Source organism: Andrographis paniculata, unplaced genomic scaffold (assembly GCF_009805555.1).
Source record: "Andrographis paniculata isolate CXL003 unplaced genomic scaffold, ASM980555v1 Contig59END, whole genome shotgun sequence".
NCBI classification, from domain to species: domain Eukaryota; kingdom Viridiplantae; phylum Streptophyta; class Magnoliopsida; order Lamiales; family Acanthaceae; genus Andrographis; species Andrographis paniculata.
Window position 1 is genome coordinate 2986199 of NW_026137594.1, and position 26307 is coordinate 3012505.

Sequence of the window (26307 nt, forward strand, 5' to 3'; positions counted from 1 at the left end):
GCATGAAGAACTGATCGAAGGGTCAGCTGTTTTCAATTATTTACGATATACTCCCTCGTCTCATTTTATTTTCCTTCATTTCATATATATATATATATTTAAATATAATTATACATTTTAATAAAATTTTAAAATTAATATTTATTATTTTTTAATTTTAATTAAATTATAATTATTTTTATTAATATATTTTTTAATTATTTACTAATTAGATAATACTCATAATCTCACAATAATGAGTATATCTTCGCACCATTGGATATTTTTTACTATACTTAATTTAATTTTTTTAAAAAAAATTAATAATAACAAATTCTAAAAGTAATATGTAAAAAAAAAATGTATTATATGTAATATTTTTAAAAAATAAAAACACAATTAAATACTAAATTATCCGAGATTGAGTAGCGGTGCATAATAATGAAAAGCCCACTAACAATTACGACACATGAAATGTACGATGGTTCAATTGTCTGTACATAATACTTGTCTATAATACTCCCACCTTAATTGGAAACATAGACTCCGTTCATTTTTATTTAAAAAGAAAAAGTTTTATATTAATATTAAAATGTCTTTAATTTTTACTTAAATTACAAATATATTATTATTTATACAATTATTTTATATATAAAATCAAAGAGTAAAATATAAAAAATTCATACATATTTCTATTAATTAATAAAATATTACTCCTACGTCAAATTTCTATTGTTTTAAGTATATTTGCACGGCTTTTTAGGTGATTGTATTTTTGCTATGAATTGACAAATTTGTCCTTGTATGGTAGAGATTAAAAGTAATAAATGAATGAAGGGTAAAAATGTAAAATTTGTATTTAGAAAAAAGAAATAGGACCATAGTTGTTGGACGTCCCAAATAAGAAAATAAGATATTAGTTTGTGGACGGAGGGAGTATTTTTTAAAAAATTTACTATTAAATCCTAAATAACCTCCTTGATTTGAAATGGAGGCGGTATATGTTAAGTGTGTTTGTTTGGGGGTTTGAATTTTGAGTTGAAATTTGAATAGTAAAAAAATTGAATTGTAATAGTGTTTGATTTTATATACTACTTCATTCGTCCCTTAACAATTTATCTATTTTTTTATTTTGGTACGTTCCATAACAAAGTATCCCTTTCATTTTTTTAGTAATGGTACTGTCTACCTAACATTATAAATACCCTTCTCATTTACAGTTAATTTAGTCTTTTTATTTTTATTTCTATTTTATTCCAATATAATGCTAATATTTCTAACATTTTGTGAAAAAAAAAAAAACAAATGAATAGATAGATATGGGACAAATATATGTTATCTACTTATTTATTTATTACAAATTAGAAGAAAAGCACATTTCACCAAATGATGTGAAAACATTAACAAATATTTGGACCCAATTTAGATTATGGATGCCAATTAAGCAACTCAAAACCTTACTTTTTACTTGGTATTTAAGACAGCGACTTCACCAAACCCTTATTAATTTATTTCACATCAATGTAATAATATTATTACGAAATATTTATTACTCCCTTGGTTCCAAATATTTTTCCAAATATTTTGGACTTATTAATGTATATACGAGAATTTATGTAAAATATAATTAGTAGATAATTAAAAAGTGTATTAGTAAAAATAATTATTATTTAGTAAAAATAATTATAAATTAAGATTAAAATAATTAAATAGTTTAATTAAAATTAAAAAAAATTATAAAATTTAAAATTTAAATGTGATTAAAGTGTATAATTATATTTTCAAAAATAGAAAAGACAAGTTATGTGGAACGAACGAAAATAGAAAATATAGACAAATTATGTGGGACCGAGGGAGTATATACGGTAGCCAAACATTGGTTGTGTTTGTTTTGTTAAATAATTTGAATTTTTTTTTTTTTTTTTTTTTTAATGTGAAGTATAGAAAATTGTGTATATAATAATAATAATAAAAAACTAATGTGTGTAATTTATTTGTTTTTTTAGAAAAAAGGTGTGGGAGAAAAAAGAAAAACTTAAAGAACACAATTATTTATATGTTTGTATAAAGGTGTATTGATTAAAATGGCCTTGAAAATATAGTTAATATATTACAAAATAAAATACAAATATATTGGTAATTTACATAAAATATAAACATTATTTTATTATCACATGAATACGTATTTTATTAATCATGAACTACTCAAACTATTAAAATGAATCTATTGATTGCTGAAGGAATGAGTGATAATTTTTTTAATTATTCAATCCGTAAGGGTTTATTTTCATATTTATATATATATATATATATTATTTTAAGTTTTTGACATTATTTAATAATCGTGACTTTCTCAAGAAATATAGCATTACTTAATTATCTATTTTCTATACAATATCAATATATGGGATGTGTTGATTTTGTCTTTTATTTTCTTTTTTCTTTTTCTTTTATTTTATTTTATTTTTATGGATGTGATTTTATACGTTAATTACAAAAGAATTGTGTCAATTATAAGTGAACGAAATATATATTATACATATTGTGTTAATATATATATAAATACTCCTTCCGTCCCGCTGCAAGGTTGTCATTTGATTTTTACGTCATTCTATTTGACAGTAAAAATATCCTTATATTTGAATAATTTACTCTAAAAATGTTATTGTATTGATATTATAAGAGACTAATAAACATATTTTTGCGTTTTTTTTTTATTGATTTGTACTACGTCTTGATATAATAATTAATATTTAAAAATCAACATACAAAAAACCAATGACAACCTTACAGCGGGACGGAGGGAGTATATTATTTTTATACTCCCTCTGTCCCACATACCGCGTCTGCTACACTGTAAACACGTTATTTTATGAGGGGTATAATTAGTAGATAATTAACAATGTATTAGTGAAAATAATTATCATATAATATAAATAATTATAAATCAAGATTAAAATAACTAATTAGTTTAATTAAAATTTAAAAAATATAATTTAAAAAGTTTAAAATGAGATTAAAGTGTATAATCATTTTTCAAAAAAGGAAAGTGACATTGAATGTAGGACGGACAGAAACGGCAATGTGGACATAGTATGTGGGACGAAGGGAGTAATATTTATTGAGAATCGTAACACAAAAAAAATGGTAAACAAACTCATCATTTATAATGTATATTTATATCACATTAAGAGATACGGTATTTTAGGTAATGTAAGTTATTAAGTTATTAATAATAAGTTGAAGATACGAGGAGTTTTAAGGGTAAATAAAAATATTTGTTAATTGGGGGGAGAGGTAGAAATAAAGGAGTTTTTAGTGGTCCTACATATAAGACGATAGAAGTTTAATTAAATTGATTTATATTTATTAAATATTTTTAAGAGTGATAAACTTACAAAAAAAAATGGAAATAAATCATCTTTTATGGGACGTACTAAAAAGAAAATAAGGTCATCTCCGACGGGACGGAGAGAGTATTACCTTAGTCAATATATTTTTACACACTATTTATCAATTATGTAATAATAGTAAATAAATACTCCATAGATAATGGTTGGGAATAAGTTGTTTATGTTATATATTTGAGAATCATATATTAAAAAATTTAGTTGTCTAAACTACAGTACTCCTTTTGTCATAATACAACCGTTACATTTTCTATTTTTTTTAATGTTCATTTACTAGAGTTGTATTTTTTTTTCTTTTTTCTGTAATAACTATTTATAGTTTTACTATTACAAATATTTTTTCAATCACACTTATTCATCTAAATATCAATATAAATTACACATAAAGTCAAATAACAAATTTATCTGTTTAGCATAAAAACTAACCAACTATCATTATAATATAATATTTTTAAAATTTTTGTGCAACAAGTATTACATATTCAAATTAAAACACATACAAAAAAATCCAATCATAAATTTCAATGAGGTGAAAGATTAAAGTATAGTTAAGTAGATAAGTTAATTTATTAGAAAGTATCTTGCATAAGTCATATCCAAAAATGTTTATTTAATTGGTGTATGACTATTTAAGGTTGTATATTCACATATGTACATATTGGGTCCACCCATATATATATATATATATATAATTATTTGGTATTTGGTATATATGATTATAATATTTCTTTCTTTTTTTCTAAATATCCACTATATATTTTTTAAACACATTAATTTTTAAAATATTGTATTAAACTCTCATTTTCAATAACCACTATTCCCATAAAACTATTTTTTATTTTTATAAAAGATGAAAACACTGAAGCACATTTATTGTTTTTATATTCCTATTCAATTTTTTTTTGTCTAACATAAATTTATTTTTTTTCAAAATCTCACAAAACAAAAACACCCAAAAAGTTTTAAATATGTTAAATTGTTCCAATTTATTTGAAATAGCTATCATAGAATTTTAAAATTTTCCAACTTATTTGACATAACTAAAATTGTATTTTTTTTGGAGTGTTTTTTTTTTTTTTTTTTTTAAATGTTTTAAAAATTATAAATACTTACATATAAATATATTATCTCTAATAAAAATATGTCATTTGAATATGTTATTATTTTTCATATAATATGTTTGAATAATAAATATATGTAAAATATATTCTTTAGGAAAATGAAAACAATACATTAATATATAGCTTGTACAATGTAAGATTCTTTTTTAGAAACCAAAACAAACAAAACCTTAATTTATTGGTATTATTAAATAGTGTTAATATTATAATTTTTATTCAATTATTTATGCAAAGCCCACATTTTAATGCACGGTGATAGTGTTGGCATTAAAAAACAAAAGGAGTCTTTCAAGTTTCAATTCCTCTTTTATTTTATTTTTATTGTATAAAAATTATTAATCTTTTATAATACTTTTTTTTTTTTTCATTTGTACTCGTTTTCATTTATAAATTACTATCACACAATTCACTCTTTATTCTATTAAAATTCAATTATATTAATTTTTTTTTTCCATTTTACCATAAATCCACTCATCAATATATTAATAATTTTTAATCTACTACTCCCTCCGTCCCATACAATATGGGTGTATTACTGTAGATACGAGAATTTAGGTAAATTATAATTAGTAAATAAATAAGAAGTGTATTAGTAAAAATAAATTATTATTTAGTAAAAATAATTATAGATTTAGATTAAAATAAGTAAATAATTTAATTAAAATTAAAAAAATTATAAAATTTAAAATGCGATTAAAGTGCATAATTATATTTCCAAAAATAGAAAGGACAAGTTACGTGTGACGGACGAAAATAGAAAATATGCACAAATTATGTGGGACGGGGGGGAGTATTAAAAAAAAAATCAAATGAAAAGTTATAAGTTGTATGAATGTGTTTTTTTTTTTCGTTTTTTTCTTTAAATTTTTATTCAAATTTCGGATTCTATAATTAAATTTATTTTAAAAATATCAAAACAATATACAAATTAACATACGGAGAATTTTGGCACGTTTTTTATTTTTTACGTTGGACAGACCCAATAATAATTTTCAATTTTGCAGTAATGTAACCCTAAATTCAAAATTTTGAAATGTAGTCTGAAATATCTGTAATAATAATAATAATAATAATAATAACAATAATAATAAGAAGAAGAATAATAATTGTGGTGAATTAACAGAGTATGACAGAAAATTGATTGCACAAAATGCCAAGAGTTTATTTAATTGTGGCGTCCTTCTCATAAATTGGGTCACTTTCTTGTCTGATTAGCATTAAGGACAGGACCAACATTCTCATGGTATGGCTCCACATTTTATTTTTATCACATAATAATAATAATAATAATAATAATAATAATAATAATAATAATACAATAATTTTCATGTATTACCCTCAAAATCTTTATTTAATTTTTATTTAACATCCACGTGCAACATTTGTTTAAAAAAATCTTAGAAGATAATAGTTTTCAGATTTTACAGAGCCGATTCAATAAAATTAAAATAGTGGGGTAAAACTGCAAATTGAAATAAGACAAGGACGTGGAATAATTGGAAGGCGATTTATTAATTAGTTAATTAAATTTAATTAAGCAGTTTGGATGGGATGGGATTACGCGGTGGTCCTCCACCGCGGAGTGGTGGCGCTGCCGGCAGGGTGTGGCCGCGGCCACGTGGGTGCACGGTGGTCCTTGTGGGGAAACGGCGTCGTAGGGCGACACGTAACGTAGTGGACGGGGAATTGGATGGCTGGTGACCGTTAACGGAGACGGGCCACGTGGCCCGTAATGCCATTTTTGGATTGGACAGTTGATTGGACCCGAATTGTAATAAGGCCCAAATAGAACTAACCTATAGCAGAGGACTATGCTCCACTTGTCTTGCCAACTGGGACACAAAATATACTTTGTTTTTCAAATTTATGTAAAAAATTTATGGATACGGGTTTTAATACTTTCTTTTTTTTCAACTCAAATTGTTATTTTTATTATTATTATTATTATTTTTTTTTTTCGTTTCATTCAAAATATTATTTTTCTATTTTAGTAAAATTGATCTTACATTAATTTGAATTTAACGAATCGAACTCGAACTACTATTTTAATTCATTAATTTGAGCTTAACGAGTCGAGCTCGAATTACTATTTTAGTTCGAATTCTTAATGAACCGAATTGAGCCTGTATCGATAACAAATTCGAGTCGAGTTCGAACAACCATTACTCAGCTCGTTCAACTCGACTAACAGCTCTACCTGTCACTGGTAACTATTGAGAACTCTGGACATCTCCTAAGATTTTCACTAACTTAACAACAATTTCTACCGCAGCTAACCTGTCACCAGTGTCTCGAGCCAAGCATGCCTTGGCGACTTTCAGCAGTCGCCAGGCAAGCTCTGTGTGCTCGACAACATACCCGAGCGGATGCTCGTATCTGAGCCGAGCATCAATAAGGCCACCGACATCATCCGCCGATTCGACTCTATCGAAAACCGACACAATCTCATTTGAGAGAGCGATCGCATCTTTCCCGGTGATCAATTCCAAGAGCACAACCCCAAACGCGTAGACATCCGTTTTTGCCGTCACTCTCCCCTCCCGAACATACTCGGGCGCCATGTACCCCTTCTCGCCCACCACATTGTTCGTTCGTCGATCACCGTTATAGTCTCTCGCAAGGCTAAAATTCGCGATCTTGGCCCTCAAGTCTCCGGTTAGCAAAATGTTGCCGCTATTGATGTCCTTGTGGACGTAACCCGGATTAGCACAGTTGTGGAGGTAATCGAGCCCACTGGCGATGTCCAAAGCGATGAGAATCCGGCGATGCCAGCTCCCGATGAGCGGCGCGTTTTCTTTGTGGAGCCATTCTTTTAGCGAGCCTTCTTGTAAGAACTCGTAGACGAGGTAAGAAACGCGGCCGTGCAAGCATGCGCCGTAGAGTGTAATGAGATTGAAATGGTTGACGTTTCCGAGGATTTTGATCTCCTTCGACGCGCCTTTGTCCATTTTCTTGACGGCTATTGGATTCCCTCGATGACTTCCTCTGTAAATGGATTTGCTCAACTGGTTTTTGTCGCTGAAGTTGTCGGTGGCTTCCCGGAGTTCTTCGTATGTGTATACCTTCAAGGTTCCGCCAATTCCGGACACTCCCTGTCTGATTTTCGAGGCGTTGATCGTTCTTTTTCTCGTGTAATAACCGGACAGTCCTAGAAACAGAGCAAAACAGAGGACTGCAAGAGCTGCGCCGCTTCCTAATCCGACGAACAACCCTATACGCGACATTTTATGTCTAGTTTTCCGAGGCATCGTTGGAGATGAAGGTTTGATTGTCGTCGCCGAAGGGGTATTTGTCAGCGGAATCAATATCGTCGTCGACGGATAAATTCTCGGATCTAGCGAATTAAACCCGTTGGCTGAAGCTATACTTTCGATGCTTACATTGAATGTTTCACTGATTTCAGACAGCGAATCGTTGGCTGTCGCAACGAACGTCAGCATGAACCTTGTGCCGTTCGCAATCTGTCCGATCGTAGGACACGCGCACCTTAGCGGCACTTGGAATTCCAACCCCGACGACACATTTAACGGATCATAAGGATTTGCGCGCATTAGCGCGTCGCATGTCGTAAGCCCCTGGTATGTCTCAGTTGCAATTGTGTAATAAGTGTCGTCGTCATCGGCGACATATGAGGTATTCGCCTGATAGTATTGCCCCGAGCAAGAACATCTTACCGGCAACACGACCGTGTCGCCGGGAGGCAACACCGTCGTACTACTCGAGACGTCATTGATTCGATTTAGATCGAGGTCGAGATTGAGATCGGACGGCTGGGAAGAAACGAGGGCCGATATGGAGGAGATTGTAAGGTAGGGAGGCTTGGTTCTAAAGATCAAGAAAGCAGTGCAAGAAGGTGTCACGTGATAGCACGTGTAGAGAAAAGCAGGGGATGGCCCTGTTTTATCACTGTTATAACAGGTCGATTTCAGGCTTCCTGAATAGTTCTGTTGAGCTAAGGAAATGGAGGATGAGAGAATCAATGTTGTAAGAAACCATGGAAGTAAAAAGTACATTTTTTTTTTTATTTTTTTTTCTGTTGTAGAATTTCGATTATGCATCTGCAGAGGCTCAAGTTAATAAATCATTGGAGAGCATATTCTAGAGCAGGAGGACCTTGTCCCAACTACTGATCATATTTAATTCGCAATAAAATATGAAAATGTTGCAGCAGCACTGCCGGCCTTTTTGAAAATCAAGATTACTTGTCCAATAGGATTTTGGTCAACAATGGCAGTTACATTACACGCGGACATGACGGTGACAAAAAACTTATAGTCAACTACCAGCCCCTACAACCTATCTACCTAGGCGCTGTCCGTTGCTCGTTGATGCTGACTGTCCAATCCCCTGTCGGGGTTGAAGTTTGAAGCCTCGACAGGGCCTGGAAAATGTCGTCCATTGTAGGACGATCGGAGGGATCTTTCTTTCGACAACTATCGATTAATTTGAACATAATCCGGGCAATGTCAGGAGGATATTTTCCTTCAAGAGAAGAATCCATTAAATTCTTGAGATTTTCTTGCCAATTGCTCTCTTGCATCACCTGCGACAATATGTCGGAAAATTGAGTCGCATTCGCTTCATCGGAGAAGTAGGAGACATCCTTTCCGGTGAGAATTTCCATTAGAAGAATGCCGAATGAATACACATCGAGCTTTGTCGAGACAACCCCGTTCGCCAAGTACTCGGGAGCCATGTATCCTTTTGTCCCGACAATGTGCCTTGTAAGAGCGAATTGGCTGTCCTGCCCGTCGGCCGATCTCGCCAGCCGGAAATTCACGATCTTTGCCCGGAGATTATGGTCAAGGAGGACATTGGTGCTGTTTAAGTCCTTGTGGACGTGCGGCGGCGACGTGTATCGGTGGAGGTAATTAAGACCAGCGGCGATGTCCAGCGCGATCTGGAGCCGCTGGTCCCAATTCAGGATGATCCTATCTTCGCTATTTTGATGAATCCAATCACTCAAAGGGCCGTTGGAAGCGTACTCGTAGACAAGGTACCAATCGCCGTCGTTGAACGAGACGCCAGAGAGGCGGATGAGGTTGAAATGGTTGATCTTGTTTAACAGGGCGATCTCTTTCGACACGTCGCCGTTCACTTTCTTGATTGCAGCGTGATCACCGTTGATCGTGCCGCGGTAGACGGATCCCTTGATCCAACAGCTGGGATTGAAATCTTGTGTCGCTGATCTCAGTTCTTTGTAAGGGTAGATTTTTAGTGATTGGGCTATGCTCGACAGGCTTTCCATGAAATCCACTGAGTCTTCCCCGGCGGCGACGGTGAGCGGTTTTTCGACGGATTCGAAGCTCTCGGACGACGTGGGATCGGGTTTCGGCGGCGTCCGCCGCCGTCGCCGGAAGAATAGGCAGAAGATTAATCCGCCGGCGGCGGATGTGAGAAGAATCCCGCCGACGGCGCCGACGACGGCGTAGACCCATGTTTTGCTCGAACTGCCGCCGGGGGAAGGGGCAGGCGGCGGAGACAGGCTGCCGGAGGGGGGCGGCGGCGGAGGCGAAGCTGCCGATTGAGTGGCTGTCGGAGGGTTCTGGAGGGGAATTAGGAGGGTTGTGAATGGATATACTGTTGAATCGGTTTCCGACAATTTATTGGCGGCGAGGGTCGAATCTGTGTCGACTCCGAACTGGACACTGACGGAGTAGACGAATTGATTCCAGGTGAGGAGGTAAGACAGCAAATAATTAACGCCGGCGGCGGTCTGGTTCCTCGTCGGACAGGCGCATCGGAGAGGGACCGTGATTCGTGCTCCGGCGGGCAAATCGACGGCGGGGATATTGTTCTGAACTTCGATCGCCTGACACGTGGACAGTCCCTGGAAGGTGTTGTTCGCGATGATCCAGAAGGTTTCCTCCGGCCGGACGACGTACGACACGTTGGCCTGGTAGTGGTCGCCAGAGCAGGAGCACGTGACGGGCACGAGGACGATCTGGTTTGTCTGGAACACGTGATTTGCACGGACGCCGTTGAGTTGGGAAAGTTCGGTGGAGTTAACGGACAGGAGAGTGGCGATGTCGGCGACGGAGGCGTACGGCGGATTTGCCCGGAAAGTGACGTAAGCCTGGCAGCGGCGGCGGAGGCCGTTGCAGGAGTAGCCGAGGACGGTGGTGGAATTGTCCCGGACTCCGCACTCCGTCCCGGCTTTTCTGACGTACGGCTGCTGGGCAAGAATTGCAGGTAGACATGAAATCAAGAGGACCAAAATTGCAGGGATTAAGAATTTTGGAACATTCATTTTGATCGTTATCGAAAGAAACACATGTTCCATCACCATGGGCGTAATAAGAGGTTATTTTCGTGGCATTCTGTGGATTTTTATTGGAAGCACCTGGACTTGGGATCCAGATTGATCTAGACCGTTGGATTAATGGGTGCGCGGGTGTTCTGATCGACTCCTTTCACTGTCTTTAATTATAGGTGTGTGGGAGGAAGCTTCTTGGAATTAGAGAAGTCAATGGTTTGGGTCAACGATGGGATAAATAGGAAATTAAATATACGTTTAAGAGATTTTATCAAATCATTTTTTGTTAAAATATTATGGGAAGAGTTGAATGCTTCTCTATTATTTGAGATTAAAAAAATAATATATGAATATATATTTCACTAATGTCCCTCTCATCCAAACCAAGATTATTATTGACAGATAATTGATTATTTATCTTTGTCGTATTTGGATTGTGTTTAATTTGTTATTGTATTTTAGAATTTTATATATTAATATATTTTATAAAAGAAAACTATGACAATTAGTATATTTTAAAAATTTTGTTTTATATTTTGTTTATTTAAATATAATAGTTATACAAATTAATTAATATATTTTATTAAAAATAACAATATTTACTTAAAACTAAACTACTATACTCAAACTAACTTTAACGAGAGTCGACCGAAAAGTGGGGTGACAGCCGGCCTGTCCAAACCAATAAAGCTAAACCTAATATTTGACTTTGTCAACGCGGGGACAAGTTGATTATTTATTATTATATTTATCATTACTCGCTCGTAATAATAATTTGGCTGCTATCAGCACCTCCTGGCAGGACATCGTATGTAGCACACAACAAATCTACTGCTACTAAAATATAAATCATTTATATTGATACAGTACAAATATAATATATAGATGTATAATACTCAATGCAATAATCTACCCAACACATATTTTTGGTAATATATTTTTTCTATTCCATATAATTATTTTTTTTATTTACATTTGTCCCACATAATTTGTTTTTTTATTTTGAAAATATAATTATATATTTTAATCATATTTTAAATTTAAATTTTATTTTTAAATTTTAATTAAATTATTCAATTATTTTAATATATAATAATATACTACATAATTATTTATTAATTATATTTTATTTAAATGTTTATATTTGCATAGGATGATGAGAATAATAAGGTAACACAATATGAAATATATATATATACATATTCATAAAACATGTGCATGTGTATTGCCTCGTACATGGGTAATGAAAATTTTTCCAGTCAGAGATCCAATAAGAGACAAATTTTAGTACATACTTATGCAACGGACGATTCAAAGGTAAGAGTTTTCGATTATTGTTATGATTATAGAATGATAATTTTAGTAACGGTACATATGATCAATAATACAAATTGCTTTGGTTTGAAGGGTATTAGGTTCGGCCGAAAGTTTATCCAGTGTGCATTTTCGAGTAGTGATTGCGGATTTCTACGTCATAAAAAAAAAATACACAAATTGCTTTCCGTGAAGCCTGGTTTGTAGGGTATTAAGTTTGACCGGAAATTTATCCAGTGTGCACTTTCGAGTATCGACTGCGGATTTTTACGTCATAAAAAAATATAAAAAAATACACAAATTGCTTGTGAGGTGATAAATTCAAATCAGCCACAACTCAAGTCACTGTCACTCGCCTTTTTCGAACCAATGGAACATTTGATTGTCCATATACGATGCTTGAAGATCTTGTAATGCAATGATCAAAGCATTGCTCTATGATGTTTGAAGAGACTAATGCAATTCCTATTTACCGACTGAAATATAATATGTCAGAACTCAAATAAATATTTAAATATATATATATATTTATTTATAATAATTTTATTTCTTATTTTTTTATTTCTCTAAATTTAAATTTTATTTAGATATATAATAATTATTTATTTATTATCTAAAAATTATATAAATAATAATTAATTTGATTGTTACAATATAAAAATAATAAAATTCAAATAAATAATTAAAATAACATTAGTTTATTAAATAATACATAATTTAATTTAAATATAATTATTGAAATAATAAAAATTATAAAATGTAAATATAAAAAATAATACCATTAATAATTATTTATTTTTATTAATGTTAATAATATTTGATTTTTTAAAAAATATAATAATATATAAGTTTAAGTATAAATATTATTATAAAATACACAGAATTTTATTTTGACCTAATCGATATATTTACACATCCACCCCCTCCAGAGCCGCCGCAGCTCGCAGCCAGCACGCCGCACGGTCGCACCAGGTTCTCTGTTGCTTCTTCATCCCCAATTCTTTTCCTTTCTTCTTCTTCTTCCTCACTTCACCAACCCTGCTCCTTAGTTCTACTGTTCCACTGCGCCTGCGCCCTGGTGCAGCTGTATGAGCGAGGAACCCTAACAATTACACTCTACAGTTTCTGATCGATTGCTGTCTACTTGAGAGTCTTCGTCGCCTGTTCTTCATTCCGGCCTGCGTCTTTGTGTTGTAATCGCCGCGGTATTTGCTCGAAATCGTTAATTTGATCTTTCAATGGCGGAGGAGAAGGAGGATAGATCGTTCAAGGACTTGGGGGTGAACGAGCAGCTCGCAGAGGCGTGCGACGTTCTCGGCTGGAAAACTCCTACTAAAATTCAGGTTGAATCGATACCTGTTGCTCTGGAGGGACGGGACATAATCGGGCTCGCCCAAACCGGTTCGGGCAAAACTGGAGCCTTCGCCATTCCAATTCTTCAATCACTGTTGGAAACACCCCAGGCGTTTTTCGCGTGCGTGCTATCCCCAACGCGGGAACTCGCCATTCAAATTGCGGAGCAGTTCGAAGCCTTGGGCTCTGGAATTGGCGTCAAGTGTGCTGTGGTAAATCAAAATTACTGCGATGATATATTGTGCCTTTGATTATCTGAAATATTTTGGTGTTTTGTTGGCTAAATTAGTTCATTTGCCATGTTTTCCATGCAGCTTGTCGGAGGTGTGGACATGGTGCAGCAGAGCATTGCCCTAGGAAAGCGGCCGCATGTTGTTGTGAGTTTGGGTTTTAATTTAGTTTCATTGGATGAAAGATATTGTGTTTTGTAGTTTGGTTAAATTTATAATTTCAATCCCATAGCATTCTGTGATGTTACATTGTTAGATTATCATTACATATCAAGGCTTTGTTGTATGAGATAACAGATGTAGCCATTTGTGTTCATATTGTAAGAATTTGAGGTTGTAAATCAATTAGTTATTATTCGACCTCCCTTGAAGTTCATGTATCCATTTGTTTGTCTTCTTGAAACTTCGTTGCTGATAAAAGCTGCTAATTTTGCATGATTTGTTGAGTTGATTGTTGTCTTATATTTTCTAGGTTGCTACGCCTGGTCGGCTAGTTGATCATCTATCGAATACTAAAGGCTTCTCTTTACGTACATTGAAATACTTGGTAAGGACTTATTATTCTTGTTGTCATTTTTCCCCATGTTTATTAGATATTGGAGTTTTGAAATTGGCATTTAGGGCTAAATTATTTGGTTATATAGTGAAGTTCCTGATGACAACTTGGGGGTTTAATATGATACCTGAAAAGATTGATGTTGATGATTTATATATTGATGATTTTGTTGCATCAATCACTTGCAGTGCATATTATGATTAATTTTTCTTACTTTTATGGGTGGTTTATAGGTTCTTGATGAAGCTGATAGATTGCTGAATGATGATTTTGAAAAAGCAATTGATGAAATCCTGAATGTTATTCCTCGTGATAGAAGAACATATTTATATTCTGCAACTATGACTAAAAAGGTAAGGCAATCGAGTTTTTTACGTTAATCAATCAATCTATATATATTTTCGCTCGAATGTTTTCCTAATCTGTGGTTGCCATTTGTGACAGGTGAAAAAGCTTCAAAGAGCTTGTCTCAAAAACCCTGTTAAGGTAGCTGTGCAATTGTTTCCCATTAGTTTTCAACAAAACATTCTCTACAAAATAAATTTCTTATTTATATTAAAATCGACTATAGATTGAAGCTGCTTCCAAGTATTCTACCGTTGATACGCTGAAGCAACAATACTGCTTTGTTCCTGCAAAGTACAAGGTCCATAGTTTTTCCTGATTTATTTCCTATGTGATTTCTGATTTCTCTTGACATCGATACCATTATTTCCCCCTTTTTCTGCTTCAGGATTGTTATCTTGTATATATATTGACCGAAATGTCGGGAAGTACATCTATGGTTTTCACTCGTACATGTGATGCAACAGCTCTTTTGGCTCATATGCTTCGGAATCTTGGATTTAGAGCGATCCCAATTAATGGCCATATGACTCAGGTACCCTTCTGTGAGCACATTTGTTTTCGTCATCTCATTACATACCTACCCCCATGTTCTATAAAGCTCGTGCTCTTTTTATTACAGACGAAAAGGCTTGGAGCTTTGAACAAGTTCAAAGCTGGTGAATGTAACATTCTTATCTGCACTGATGTTGCCAGCAGAGGACTCGACATTCCCATGGTAGACATGGTTATCAACTACGACATTCCAATGAACTCGAAGGTCAACAATCTTCGCCTTTCCCAGATTTTTGATGAACCATCGTTCCTAATTTTACCACACATTTACGACAAATACATTGGTTCGTCGATTATAACATACCCCGGCAGTTTCTTGACCTTGATTTACATTCTTGCACGTAACACTTACAGGACTACGTACATCGGGTTGGAAGAACTGCTCGAGCAGGGCGGTCTGGGGTCGCAATATCAATTGTGAATCAGTACGAGTTGGAGTGGTATTTACAAATAGAGAAGCTTATAGGTAAGTATACACCAAAAATATTTGAAATAATATCGTGAAATTCTTCAATCAATCTCACATATTATCGAAAACAGGTAAGAAATTGCCCGAATACCAAACCCGGGAGGAAGAAGTGTTGTTGCTATTGGAAAGAGTGGCGGAAGCGAAAAGAATAGCGCAAATGGTATGGATTCGTCGAAACTACATGAGTTCATTTGTTTTACTAAATTGTATCGGGAGTTTTCCCCGAAGTGAGTCTAACATCGTTGTCGCGCTGTATTTATGTAGAAAGTGAAAGAAAGTTCCGGTAAGAAGAGAAGAAGGGGAGGGGAAGACGACGGCGGCGATGGCGAAGAAGACATGAGTAAGTATCTTGGAATGGAGAAAAGAAAATCATCCAAGAAACATAGAAGAAGATGAACACTTGATTTGTATAGTCTATTGCATTGTAATGCATCATTTTTTGTATTTTAATTTTTTTATATGTACTTTAGGTAACACTTTTCTTAATTTTATTTGTAGTTTTTGTAGCATGAGTCTGGTTTATTTAATTTTTACAGGATTGGGAAGCTTATTTTTTTGAGCCCAAATGAAGAAGGCCCATTTCATTGTTATTAGTATTATTCTTTCATATATATACCAATACCCAAAATTGAAATTTATTAAAACCCAATAAATTTATACTTCTGTTCCTGAGGAGTTTTGAAATGAATTTAAGACTCAATAGTGAAGTAAAAATAATAGCAATATTAGAATGGATCCATCAAATCCATCCATTCATATAAGTTGTTGGGATATGATATTTTATATATATAACAATTCTTATATATGATTTGAATTAATACTATTTGTTTTGATATAACTTTTAAAATATTTATTAGTGAACATTGTAAAAAAAATAGTTTTAAAATATATAAAGTGAGCTTGTAGCTATGTTATATATATACTTTTAATGCCATTATTTACAAATAAAAAGATATTATATTAAATACATTTTATTCTTCGAATTTACATATTGAATAGTATTTAATTTTTTTTGTTATTTATAACATTTTAAAATTTCCAAAAGTTATAAATGGCTTTATTCACTCAATATTTTTAGTTTGTGGCATAGTAAATTATGTAAAAATTATAAAATATATTATTTTGAATTGAATATTTAATTTTATTAATTTTTTGTAAAGAATATTATTTTTTATTTTTACTAAAAAAAAAAAAAGAAATAGTATTTAAACTGAAATTATAATTTTAGGACGAACAACTGTTGCCGATTAGGCAATCTCTTTCCACAGCCCCAAATTCTTGCTGACCCATGTGGCGATTGATAATGATACACTGTCTCACTCACCGACACTCTCCTTCTTCATTATTATTATTATTATTATTATTATTATTAAATTTTTATACGTCAGTCACACATTATTTACCTAGTGTGATTTGTTTGTTGAACTTAATTTGCAGGATATTAGGTTTCGCTGGAGTTTACCGCATCATAAAAATAAATAAATAAATAACTTGGCAATTACTAAACTCTATTCAACTAATAAATTCACACATAATATTACACAGCACAATGAAATAATAGTACTACTATATTATAAAAATTTATCTCAAAATCAAAAGCAACGGTACTGATCGGCCTCGGACCACAGATCCAACGGTGGATATAAACTACTCTTCGCAAACCTCAATTAAATACCAATATAAATTAAAACAGCAGCCTTAAACCTTTGCTTTATATGGTAATAACAACAACAATTGTATCTGTAGTGTACATTGTCTATAACAATTATCATGATTATATATAAATATATATATATCCCAAAACTATATGTAAATATGATTCATTAATCTTGAGTAAGAAATTGTAAATTTTTTTGTCCATATCATATATATATATATATGTGAGTAGTGTAATATACAGACAATTATAACATTCTTACTTGTACTCTAATTCTGAGCCTACTGTTTAGCATCTCCATTAATTCTTTAATCCTTTCTGCCCTGACAAACATAAAACATTTAATTTAATTTAATTTAATATAATAATATATAAATATGGTAGTATTTTTTGTAACTAATTAATTAATTACCTTAAGATTCAAGAATGTAGGGCGGTTTGAGCAAATCATAAGGAGCCCATAAAGCGTCGAGCGGGCAGGGCCGGTTCGCGTCGAGCCGGGTCCACGGTTTACCCTTTCCGCTCCAATGCAGCAGGCTGACCGGACCGGGATGCAAATTCCGGCAAAGTCCCCGGAAATTATCGCCGCCGAGGCCGTGCTGGTTCCACCGGTGATCCACCGGAGCTATTCGGCCGGCGAACACCAGCAGAAATGGCGGCAGCGATCCCAGCTCGTAAATCCTCATCCTCTTCTGGAGCTCCATCCACTCCACGATCTTCTTCGTGCAGTCGCCGGCGCGCCATCGCTCCAGGTCGATCACCATCACGCCGGTGTTGAAATAGCACGCCCGCCGGCCGGAGAACGTCGCCGACAGCGACGGATTCGACCAGAACGTCGGCGTGAAGTAGGACGTGAAATTCGCGTTGCAGTACTCCGGCGCCGCCAGGACGGCCCCGCCGGAAAGAGGCGTCGCCGCGAGCTTCGCGATGTCGTCGACGAGGACCACGTCGGAATCGAGGTACACGATTTTCCGTACGCCGGCGGGGAGGAGCTCCGCCAGGTAATTCCGGGCGTAATTCAGAGGGCAATCCAGCGCCGCCCTGATCGACGTCGAAATCAGCCCCGCCGCCGCCGAAACGTCGAACGGATACATCCTGAACCGCAGGTAAGGAAAAGACCGCCCAATCGTGCGGCGGAGCTCCGCCGCGTCCGCCGTCGACGACGCCACGAAATGGAAGACGATATTCTCCGGGCACGTTGCGTGCTGGAGGACCGACAGTATAGCCGCCATTGATCCCCGGAGATACGCGTCGTCCAGAGTCATCGCCACGTGTACCGCCGCCGCGCTGCACGCCGGAGAATTGTAAAACTTCGGGGCTTCTCTGAACTGATGAATCCCGTCGACGGAGAAGACGATGGCCGCCATTGTTGAAACTAAAAGAAGCTCAAATCTTGACACTTGCATAGCTCAATCAAGAAAACCCTAAAAATTAAAGAACACTGATTTCTCAAAATTGACACTTTTTTTCTGCAAATTCAAGAAAAGGGTTTTCGTAAATTCAAATGGAATCAAGAAATAAGAGAATCATGGCTTATGAAAAATGCATATTTGGACTAAAAGGGTATATTAATAGTGAAAATAGACTTATATATCTTCAACAGTGGATATAAGTTGAGCCATCCACGTCTTAGATTTGCTCGTCTTCTTATTCACAGGATCACTGTTGTAACCAAATCTACACCGTTGATAGGGTAGAATGTGTGGTCCAGATTGATCTGGAGTTTGCATCCCGGTAGCTTCCAAGATTCATTTCTTCTAAAAGCTTTTAGTTCTCCTTTATTATAGTAGTAGTGTTTGGCTCTCTTTATTTTATTTTATTTTTAATTTCATTTTAATGTAATCAAGACATTTCGTTAATTGAATTGATGTGAACCATTTCTGCAAATTGTTAATCACACCTTTATTAAGATTGTGGCCATCACGTAAAATAGAAGGAAAATTAAACCTTAAAAAATAATAATAAAAAATAAATTAGGTGATTATCATGTACGGCCAAAAAAAATCTAATTTTATATATAAAAAAATAAATAAATAAATTTATATGTCGAATTTTCTATTCAAAATGTAGTAAATAAAACTAATCAACTTTATATGTATATATATATATATATATATATATAACTTACAAGAGGCGAAAAATAATTAACCATGATGATGACAGGTAATTAAGTGTACAAATCATGTATAATGTTTGATTATTACTTAAGTACAAAATAAATTCTCCAAGAAATGTTGTTGTCAAATCATTAATTAATCCAATTGTATATTCAATCTTAAAATGTACACACAATGATATATATATATATATATATATCTTGATCTTACCATATATATAGATCTTATCGAATTTATTAATTTATTTTTCATTAACTTCCCAAATAAGCTAAGAGAACATATATATGAAATGCATCTGCAAAGTTCAAATTAGGGTTTAATGGAATTTATCAATAAATTAGGTCACATGATATATATGTTAAAAAATAAATAAATAAATAAATAAAAATGAAGTAGTAGTTGTGTTCCTTTGGTAACAAAAAACAATGACTTTGCAACAGAATTGCAGACCATATCCCAACTAACTATCTATTGTACCTTTGAAGCTTAATTATTCCAAACATTTTTTAACTTCTCAATATATTCTGTGAGTGTTTTGAAATTTTTGGTTTGTCTGCTAATAGTAATATACTTGCTACCTATAATATTTCATACGTTTTCTATTTTAATGTATTTCAAAATAGTTTTATATTTAATAAATTTATCAATTTTAAACATATTTAACAAATATAAATTAATTTAATTAAATTTATAACATCTTACATACATACTCAAAATTTCTTTATATATATATATATATATCTTCTCAATGAAAGAATATTTTTATCTACATTTAATTCTCTTTATTATTTATAAAATTAGTTTATGTTAATTATAAATTAATAAATAATATTTTTATTAATAATATGTAATCTTTAACTGATTAAATTTCATTAAGTTACTAACCAAAAGCATCATCTCTTTCTAAACATAGGAAGTATTAAATAGAAAATAGATGTACCTTTCTATATATTTTGAAAATGTTTTGGAGTTTGAGTTGATTTGGAAATAGTAAAAGTTAATTTAAAATAAAATTTTGATGTGATATAGATAAATATTGTTATATTTGATATAATATATAAAAAAAAATTAATTTTCGATGCAAAGTGTAGGTGTTGACAATGATGTGTAAGATTGGATATTCATATTATAAATTTTGAAATGTAATAATACAAAATAATGTAAACAGATCTAGTGTAAATGTTGGATGTGATATATATTGAATGTAGATAAAAAAAAATTATGTAAGATTTTAAATGAAATAAGTATTAAATATGATCAATTTAATCTTTATTTTTTTTTATAAATAGTGTGAAATTCGAGTTTGAAAACATTGAGTAAGTATTTTTATTTATATTTTTTTTGACAAATATATACATTGAAAATTAAATTTTCTTTTTAACGCTATTATTTAAAATTATCAAATCAAATATATTTTTTATTATTTAATATAAGAATAATTATTATTTAAAATATCACGTCAAACCACTTTTTATATCACATTAGATACTTCAAATTTAAAATTTGAAGGAACACGCCAGAAAATATTTGCTTGCATAGATGAACTTTTTGGCATATTTGGGTGGGTTTTATATTTGAATCTCTCTCTCTCTCTAGATCTCTCTTTAAATGAAAATTAATGCCGAGTTTGATATTTTGAATTAATAATTACACAACTATTAAAAGGGACTATTTTTAATATTTTGGCAAAGCAAGATTGAAATTATAAAGAAACACATGGTGCAAACTTATATAGTAAATTAAGTATTAATAGCACAAAAGTACATTCAAATTTTCACTCAACATGTTTGTAAATTTATACTATCAATACTTCTTTCATATGTAGAATAAAAAAAATTATCATATAATAAAATTTATTAATTTACACAAATCGTACAAATGCACGTGTGAGCACACTAGTAAATCTTAATATATATATATAATTTTCCCTGTAGGTACTTCTCATTAAACACTGTAAATTACAAATGAGACAAAACCCGTAAAAATAATGTACAATATTATTGAAGTTGGAGTGAATAAAAAAGAATGTAAAATAAAAAATGAAACAAAACTTGTATAAACTAATTAATTTATAACATGAGAAAAAAAATTTACTTAAACCCTATTCAAAAAATTCCCAAAAAAAAAAAAAAAACTAACGAATTTCAAGAATGATTCAACTCATTGAGTATTTGTATAGGAATTAGTAATAAGTTGAAATTATTATGAGCACAAAGAAGACCAAAAATAGACAAAGCACAAGTCGGTGAAATAATTCCAATAAATCAAGGCATCAATATTATTATTATTGATAAATATTTATAGAATAAGTTTGAATGATATTTTTACATTATTTATTAACAAAAAAAATTCGTGGGGGTGATACGTCTAAGTACTTCCGTCTGACTTAATTTATCCATTATTTTTATTAATATATTTATTAATTAAACGCTTTGAGGTTGAGAACGTAATTTAATGCAAAGTCGAGTCGGGGCCTACTAAGGTCTATTCGATCCACAATCTACGCGAATTCAACTTAAATTAAATTAATAGCGCTTCAACAATGATTGGCCACGTGGTGTATTTGTGGGACCCACTCCAGTGCACAGGAAACCTGCCTCCTGAAAATGATCTCTACATAGTGACTTCTTCCTTTCAGCCATGTGATATCAGACTCAGACTCAGACTCTGCTCAACTTTTTAATACCTTTTTTTCGATGCAAGACTAAATTATAGTACAATATCTAATTAACAATATATTTTCCTGAAATTAAAAAATTTCAAGATAAAATAATCATTTAACATGTTATGTATGTCAGGCAAATTACTATTGGCAACACATCATTACATAATTCATACTATATTCAATTCCAACAAAATATTGAAGCTTTTATGCACAATCATTACAAGCAAACCTGTTTTTTCTACTGGAAACTAACTAACTAACTAACAGGGTACAAAATTTAAAATTTTGCAAATAAATAAGCATTCAGGCAGTTCTTGAAGGAACATGCAAATTTAATTATGAACTCTCTTACACAACAGCACAGCACAATGGCAATTGAATGCATGATTGGTTTATAGCCATTATTTCTTCAATAATGAAAAGCACGTGCAGTGTCACATGCTCAGTTTATACTTGTTGTTCTAACAAGAAAACTGGAGAAAATAATCCTTTCCCCATTATTTCAGGGCCACCCATAAAGAAAGCCACACTATAACAGATTAAGACTGAATGATTACTTACAGAGATCCTAATTTACTAAAACTAGAATTTACAATTAGTTATGCTGCAAGAATTAGTCGGCAGGAACGAATGTGCAGTAGATAGTTGTGTTGTGTGTGTGATGTCTTTGACAATGCTATGTTTGACTAGAGTGCAAGAAACTGCTTTCCAGGGACAATTTCAATAAATTCTTGGTGGGCTCAATGGGAACACAAAATGAGCAAGATAATTAACTGAATATTAAAAGAATGATCGATGACGACGACCTGGTATATGACATTTGACAATGAAAGACAACAATGGAGACCAAGACTCATATTTAGTATGCATATAGAATGGAAGTCTAATGAACATGTATGAGTTTGCATATCATTCCATGGATGCCTTGCTAGATTCAACAAGTCTGGGTGCACAAATTCAACTAAACCATGGCACCGTAATTAAATTATAGACATAAAGCAAAGCCCGCAAATTAAATGATTTAGACATGCAATGCAAGTATCATTGTAAAAGCAAGGCAATTAGAAAGAAGTTCACTCACAGAAGATCATCATTGATGCGCAGGACCTTTGGTTTGCAGAACTCTCTTCTTCGATAGATATCTACGCCCAATTGTCAATGTGAATATCTGTTGAAGTCCAATAAAATCTGCCTACAAACAATAACGGATGAGCACATAACACATTAGCTGGATTAGCTATATCACAGAGCAACCAAGTTAACAACACAGTTGAAACTGTTTAGAGTACACATAAATGTAACAGTTGCAAATGATCACAATTCTGTGCAAGATAAGAATCTTCTTCAGTGTATTGGAAGAACAGAGTGTGGTGTAGGAAAATCATTCACATTGTTAAAAATGCAAAAAGGACAAAAAGAAGGATGATTATAAGAATTTTCTTCAAATTCTCGTCGTCTGGCTCAGTAGCTTGACTAGTTCCTCTATTCAGTGTATGTCCATGCTGATGGCCTGATGGTCCAGTGTATGCATCTGCATTTGAGAATCCATGATACTGGAAACCGAACAAAGGAGGGAACACACCACCAAAACTAGCAGACACTCCAAAATTGCTGAAAGTAGCGGATGCAATTGGCATGAACCCTCCCATGAGTCCAAGAACAAGATTGGCCAAGTTAATGTCTTCTGAGGGCTGTGCTGTCTCGGGTCTCTGTCCTGCAGGGCGATTTGGGATTTCACTTCCGGGAACAGGTTTTGATCTTGGGTCTACAGGGGTCTTCCCTCTGCCATACAGAGGAATCACCTTTTCCTCCTCAACTAGGGCCTTGCAAACCGGGCATTCGTGGGACTGAGAATGGTCTCGTAGCCACCTGTAGAGGCAAGGCCAGCAATAGAGATGCCCACAGAGAGTGATTACAGGATCCTGAGCTAAATCAAAGCATATATTACATTCAAAATCAACAGCATCATTGCCATTGTTCCTTGGGGATGATGAACTTTCCGATGCTCTAGTATTAGGATAATCAGCTTCTGCCATCTATTCAGAGACTTCAAATCCAATTGCTGCTCAAATGTGGACCAAAAAATGTATTAGGAATGACAACCAAACAAAAAATCAGGTAAACCCATAGATCATGCGCACTCAAGGTCGTATGTCTCAACAAGAAATGAGATTCCTAATTCACAGAAATAAAACATAATTCCCAGATTTTTTCCAAGTTGGCTTCATACACCACCAAATGAAAAAACATCTCAATTGGAATTTGTAAAGCAATTCATTCAAATAAACCGCAGACAGTAATCTCCATACAATGAATAATTGAACGAAGCAAAATAGTAGATACACACTCAGATTACAACAAGTGAAACTTAATCCCTTAAAACCCTAAAATCAATCAAATTTTGAGCTAGTGCTCGGATCAGATTTTCTGGAAGAGTCTCGCCGACAATATTAAAGAGATGCATCCAAGCCAGCGTTCCGATGCTTATTTTCCAACAATTCGATAAGAAACACACAATCTCCAACATAGAAATAAATTTTTACAATTCTCGTTATAAATTATCCACTCCCGCACCCTAACAACTTATAATTGGATCGGAATTCGTAAAAAACTACTTCTATTAAAAAGTCAGGTAAATACAAGATAACAATTGCACACCGAACGCAACAATCATAATCCAAAAAAATCAAAAAAGTCGCAGACAAGAGGAAAGAACAACAATATACGAACCTATAAATCAACGTCAAAGCGCAGACCTCCGTTTGCCAAACGATGCCCAACGTCCGAAGAATTATAGTTCCACGTCGAACAGACGACTTCAACGCGAAAATGAACGCTTTCGCTTAAGAACGACCGCCGATGATTTCATACGCTTCCAGAAATTTCCAGTCCATTCTGTTTAACTGTCGTCGTGGCCCATTTTAACAATGGGCCTTTCTGTGGGCCCAAAACTCTATCTATACGGAAAACATCCACTTAAACCTCCAGGCCCAAGTCCATATATACTAATTCATTAGACGCAATTAAAAAATATATATATTTTTCAACAATTTTACTAAACAAACAAATCTATAATATAATAAAAATAGTAATATATGTTATAAATAAATATTAAATAAAAAATAATAGCTAAATAATTATTTTTTTTATTTTTATCAAATATAATAATATAGTAAATTTGGACAAAAAAAAAAAAAACAAATAAATAAATTTGAAAGACAAGAAAGTATTTTTTACCAACAATAGAATTGCAGTCATTAGTCTGGCGAGTAATAAATGGATTGGATTTGTTCTTTTTATTACTTTTTTCAGCGTATTATTATTTTTATATTATTTATACAATTCTTTCTCAATATTTTTTAATAAACAATTCTCTATAAATATTATTAAAAAAATATATTGTTGGCAGACTCTGATTACGGGGCGACTTGGTGAAACGAAGATTACTAACTTCTTTTATCTTCACTCTGTTTGGATGTGCAGTCAATTGGAAGTCTACTTTACAACCTACGGTTGCATTGTCGACGACTGAGGCGGAATACATGTCAATGACTTGTTACGGAAATTCCAGGAAATCAAGATGAGATAATAAAGACAAAAGAACACAAGATTTGGTAACCCAGTTCGATCACGATGATCTACGTTTGGGGGCGCTGCCAAGTCAGAAATTTTACTATCAACTACGCAGGCACATGTTAAAGTGAGAATACATTGATATTTATAGGCTAAGTCTTTGACAATAATATCCAAATCATATCTCCAAAATCTAAAATATAATATCCAAATTATATCCCTAGATTTTAGGATATAATCAGGTTTCATATCCCAACAATCTCCCACTTGAAGACTGATTTCATCTTCCACTTCAACATACCTCATCCAATCTCCACTCCCCACCATTCGGTGTTCTGATTCGAATCATTCCTTTACCTACAATTTTCAGTGTCTCATTATCTCCAAGATAGACAACACCAAAATTACCTGTGGTATAGGATTCCATGATTCTCGAATCACTGCATGAGTGGAATGACGCTCGACCAAAATCCATGACTCCATTGGACTGCTGACGCTCAGAATCAGCGCATCGGATATCTCTTCCGTTGCGTTTGCTGAACCCTGATCCTTCTCCGGCGCCCTGCACTGTCGTTTCAAGTGCCCCTTGCAGTTCCAATATACCACCTGACTTGCATCTTCTTTGTCCTTATTCTTCGGCTTCAACTTTGACAATTCTTGATCTTCACCCTTTCCTTTTGCCTCAAATCTAAATTTAGTCGAGACAT

The 26307-nt window shown here is 33.3% G+C and overlaps 5 protein-coding genes across 6 annotated transcripts; 1 reads left to right on the plus strand and 4 right to left on the minus strand.

Annotated features, from left to right (window-relative positions):
* Positions 1 to 6517: 6517 nt before the first annotated feature.
* Positions 6518 to 8568, minus strand: LOC127258421 (lysM domain receptor-like kinase 4). Its single transcript, XM_051285257.1, has one exon. It carries the CDS (start codon positions 8566 to 8568, stop codon positions 6721 to 6723), a length of 1848 nt encoding a protein of 615 aa, XP_051141214.1. The 3' UTR covers positions 6518 to 6720.
* A 95-nt stretch (positions 8569 to 8663) lies between these two features.
* On the minus strand, positions 8664 to 10876 carry LOC127258420 (lysM domain receptor-like kinase 4). Its single transcript, XM_051285256.1, has one exon. It carries the CDS (start codon positions 10797 to 10799, stop codon positions 8811 to 8813), a length of 1989 nt encoding a protein of 662 aa, XP_051141213.1. The 5' UTR covers positions 10800 to 10876; the 3' UTR covers positions 8664 to 8810.
* Positions 10877 to 12974: 2098 nt separating this feature from the next.
* On the plus strand, positions 12975 to 16097 carry LOC127258597 (DEAD-box ATP-dependent RNA helicase 10-like). 2 transcript variants are annotated; one of them, XM_051285506.1, is made up of 12 exons: positions 12975 to 13052; positions 13203 to 13645; positions 13748 to 13810; positions 14136 to 14210; positions 14453 to 14572; positions 14664 to 14705; positions 14791 to 14865; positions 14953 to 15099; positions 15187 to 15324; positions 15474 to 15585; positions 15660 to 15748; positions 15853 to 16097. In XM_051285506.1, the coding sequence occupies exons 2-12, from the start codon at positions 13319 to 13321 to the stop codon at positions 15982 to 15984; spliced, it is 1320 nt and encodes a 439-aa protein (XP_051141463.1). In that variant the 5' UTR covers positions 12975 to 13052; positions 13203 to 13318; the 3' UTR covers positions 15985 to 16097. The 2 variants fall into 2 exon arrangements, with proteins under 2 accessions (XP_051141463.1, XP_051141462.1); XM_051285505.1 differs by having other exon boundaries at positions 12976 to 13645.
* Positions 16098 to 17118: 1021 nt separating this feature from the next.
* Positions 17119 to 18953, minus strand: LOC127258447 (probable galacturonosyltransferase-like 1). Its single transcript, XM_051285289.1, has 2 exons — positions 17658 to 18953; positions 17119 to 17568 (listed from the first exon to the last, which is right to left on the minus strand). The coding sequence occupies exon 1, from the start codon at positions 18649 to 18651 to the stop codon at positions 17659 to 17661; it is 993 nt and encodes a 330-aa protein (XP_051141246.1). The 5' UTR covers positions 18652 to 18953; the 3' UTR covers positions 17119 to 17568; position 17658.
* A 4283-nt stretch (positions 18954 to 23236) lies between these two features.
* On the minus strand, positions 23237 to 24892 carry LOC127258448 (uncharacterized). Its single transcript, XM_051285290.1, has 2 exons — positions 24758 to 24892; positions 23237 to 24089 (listed from the first exon to the last, which is right to left on the minus strand). Exon 2 carries the CDS (start codon positions 24061 to 24063, stop codon positions 23413 to 23415), a length of 651 nt encoding a protein of 216 aa, XP_051141247.1. The 5' UTR covers positions 24064 to 24089; positions 24758 to 24892; the 3' UTR covers positions 23237 to 23412.
* Positions 24893 to 26307: the final 1415 nt, after the last annotated feature.

Coding starts and splice junctions, on each gene's coding strand:
- LOC127258421 (XM_051285257.1), bottom strand. CDS start 8,568: ATGCATAATCGAAATTCTACAACAGAAAAAAAAATAAAAAAAAAAATG.
- LOC127258420 (XM_051285256.1), bottom strand. CDS start 10,799: ATGGTGATGGAACATGTGTTTCTTTCGATAACGATCAAAATGAATGTT.
- LOC127258597 (XM_051285506.1), top strand. CDS start 13,319: ATGGCGGAGGAGAAGGAGGATAGATCGTTCAAGGACTTGGGGGTGAAC. Junction 14,706..14,790: donor GTCTCAAAAACCCTGTTAAG/GTAGCTGTGCAA, acceptor AATCGACTATAG/ATTGAAGCTGCTTCCAAGTA. Junction 15,325..15,473: donor ACATTCCAATGAACTCGAAG/GTCAACAATCTT, acceptor TAACACTTACAG/GACTACGTACATCGGGTTGG.
- LOC127258447 (XM_051285289.1), bottom strand. CDS start 18,651: ATGCAAGTGTCAAGATTTGAGCTTCTTTTAGTTTCAACAATGGCGGCC.
- LOC127258448 (XM_051285290.1), bottom strand. CDS start 24,063: ATGGCAGAAGCTGATTATCCTAATACTAGAGCATCGGAAAGTTCATCA.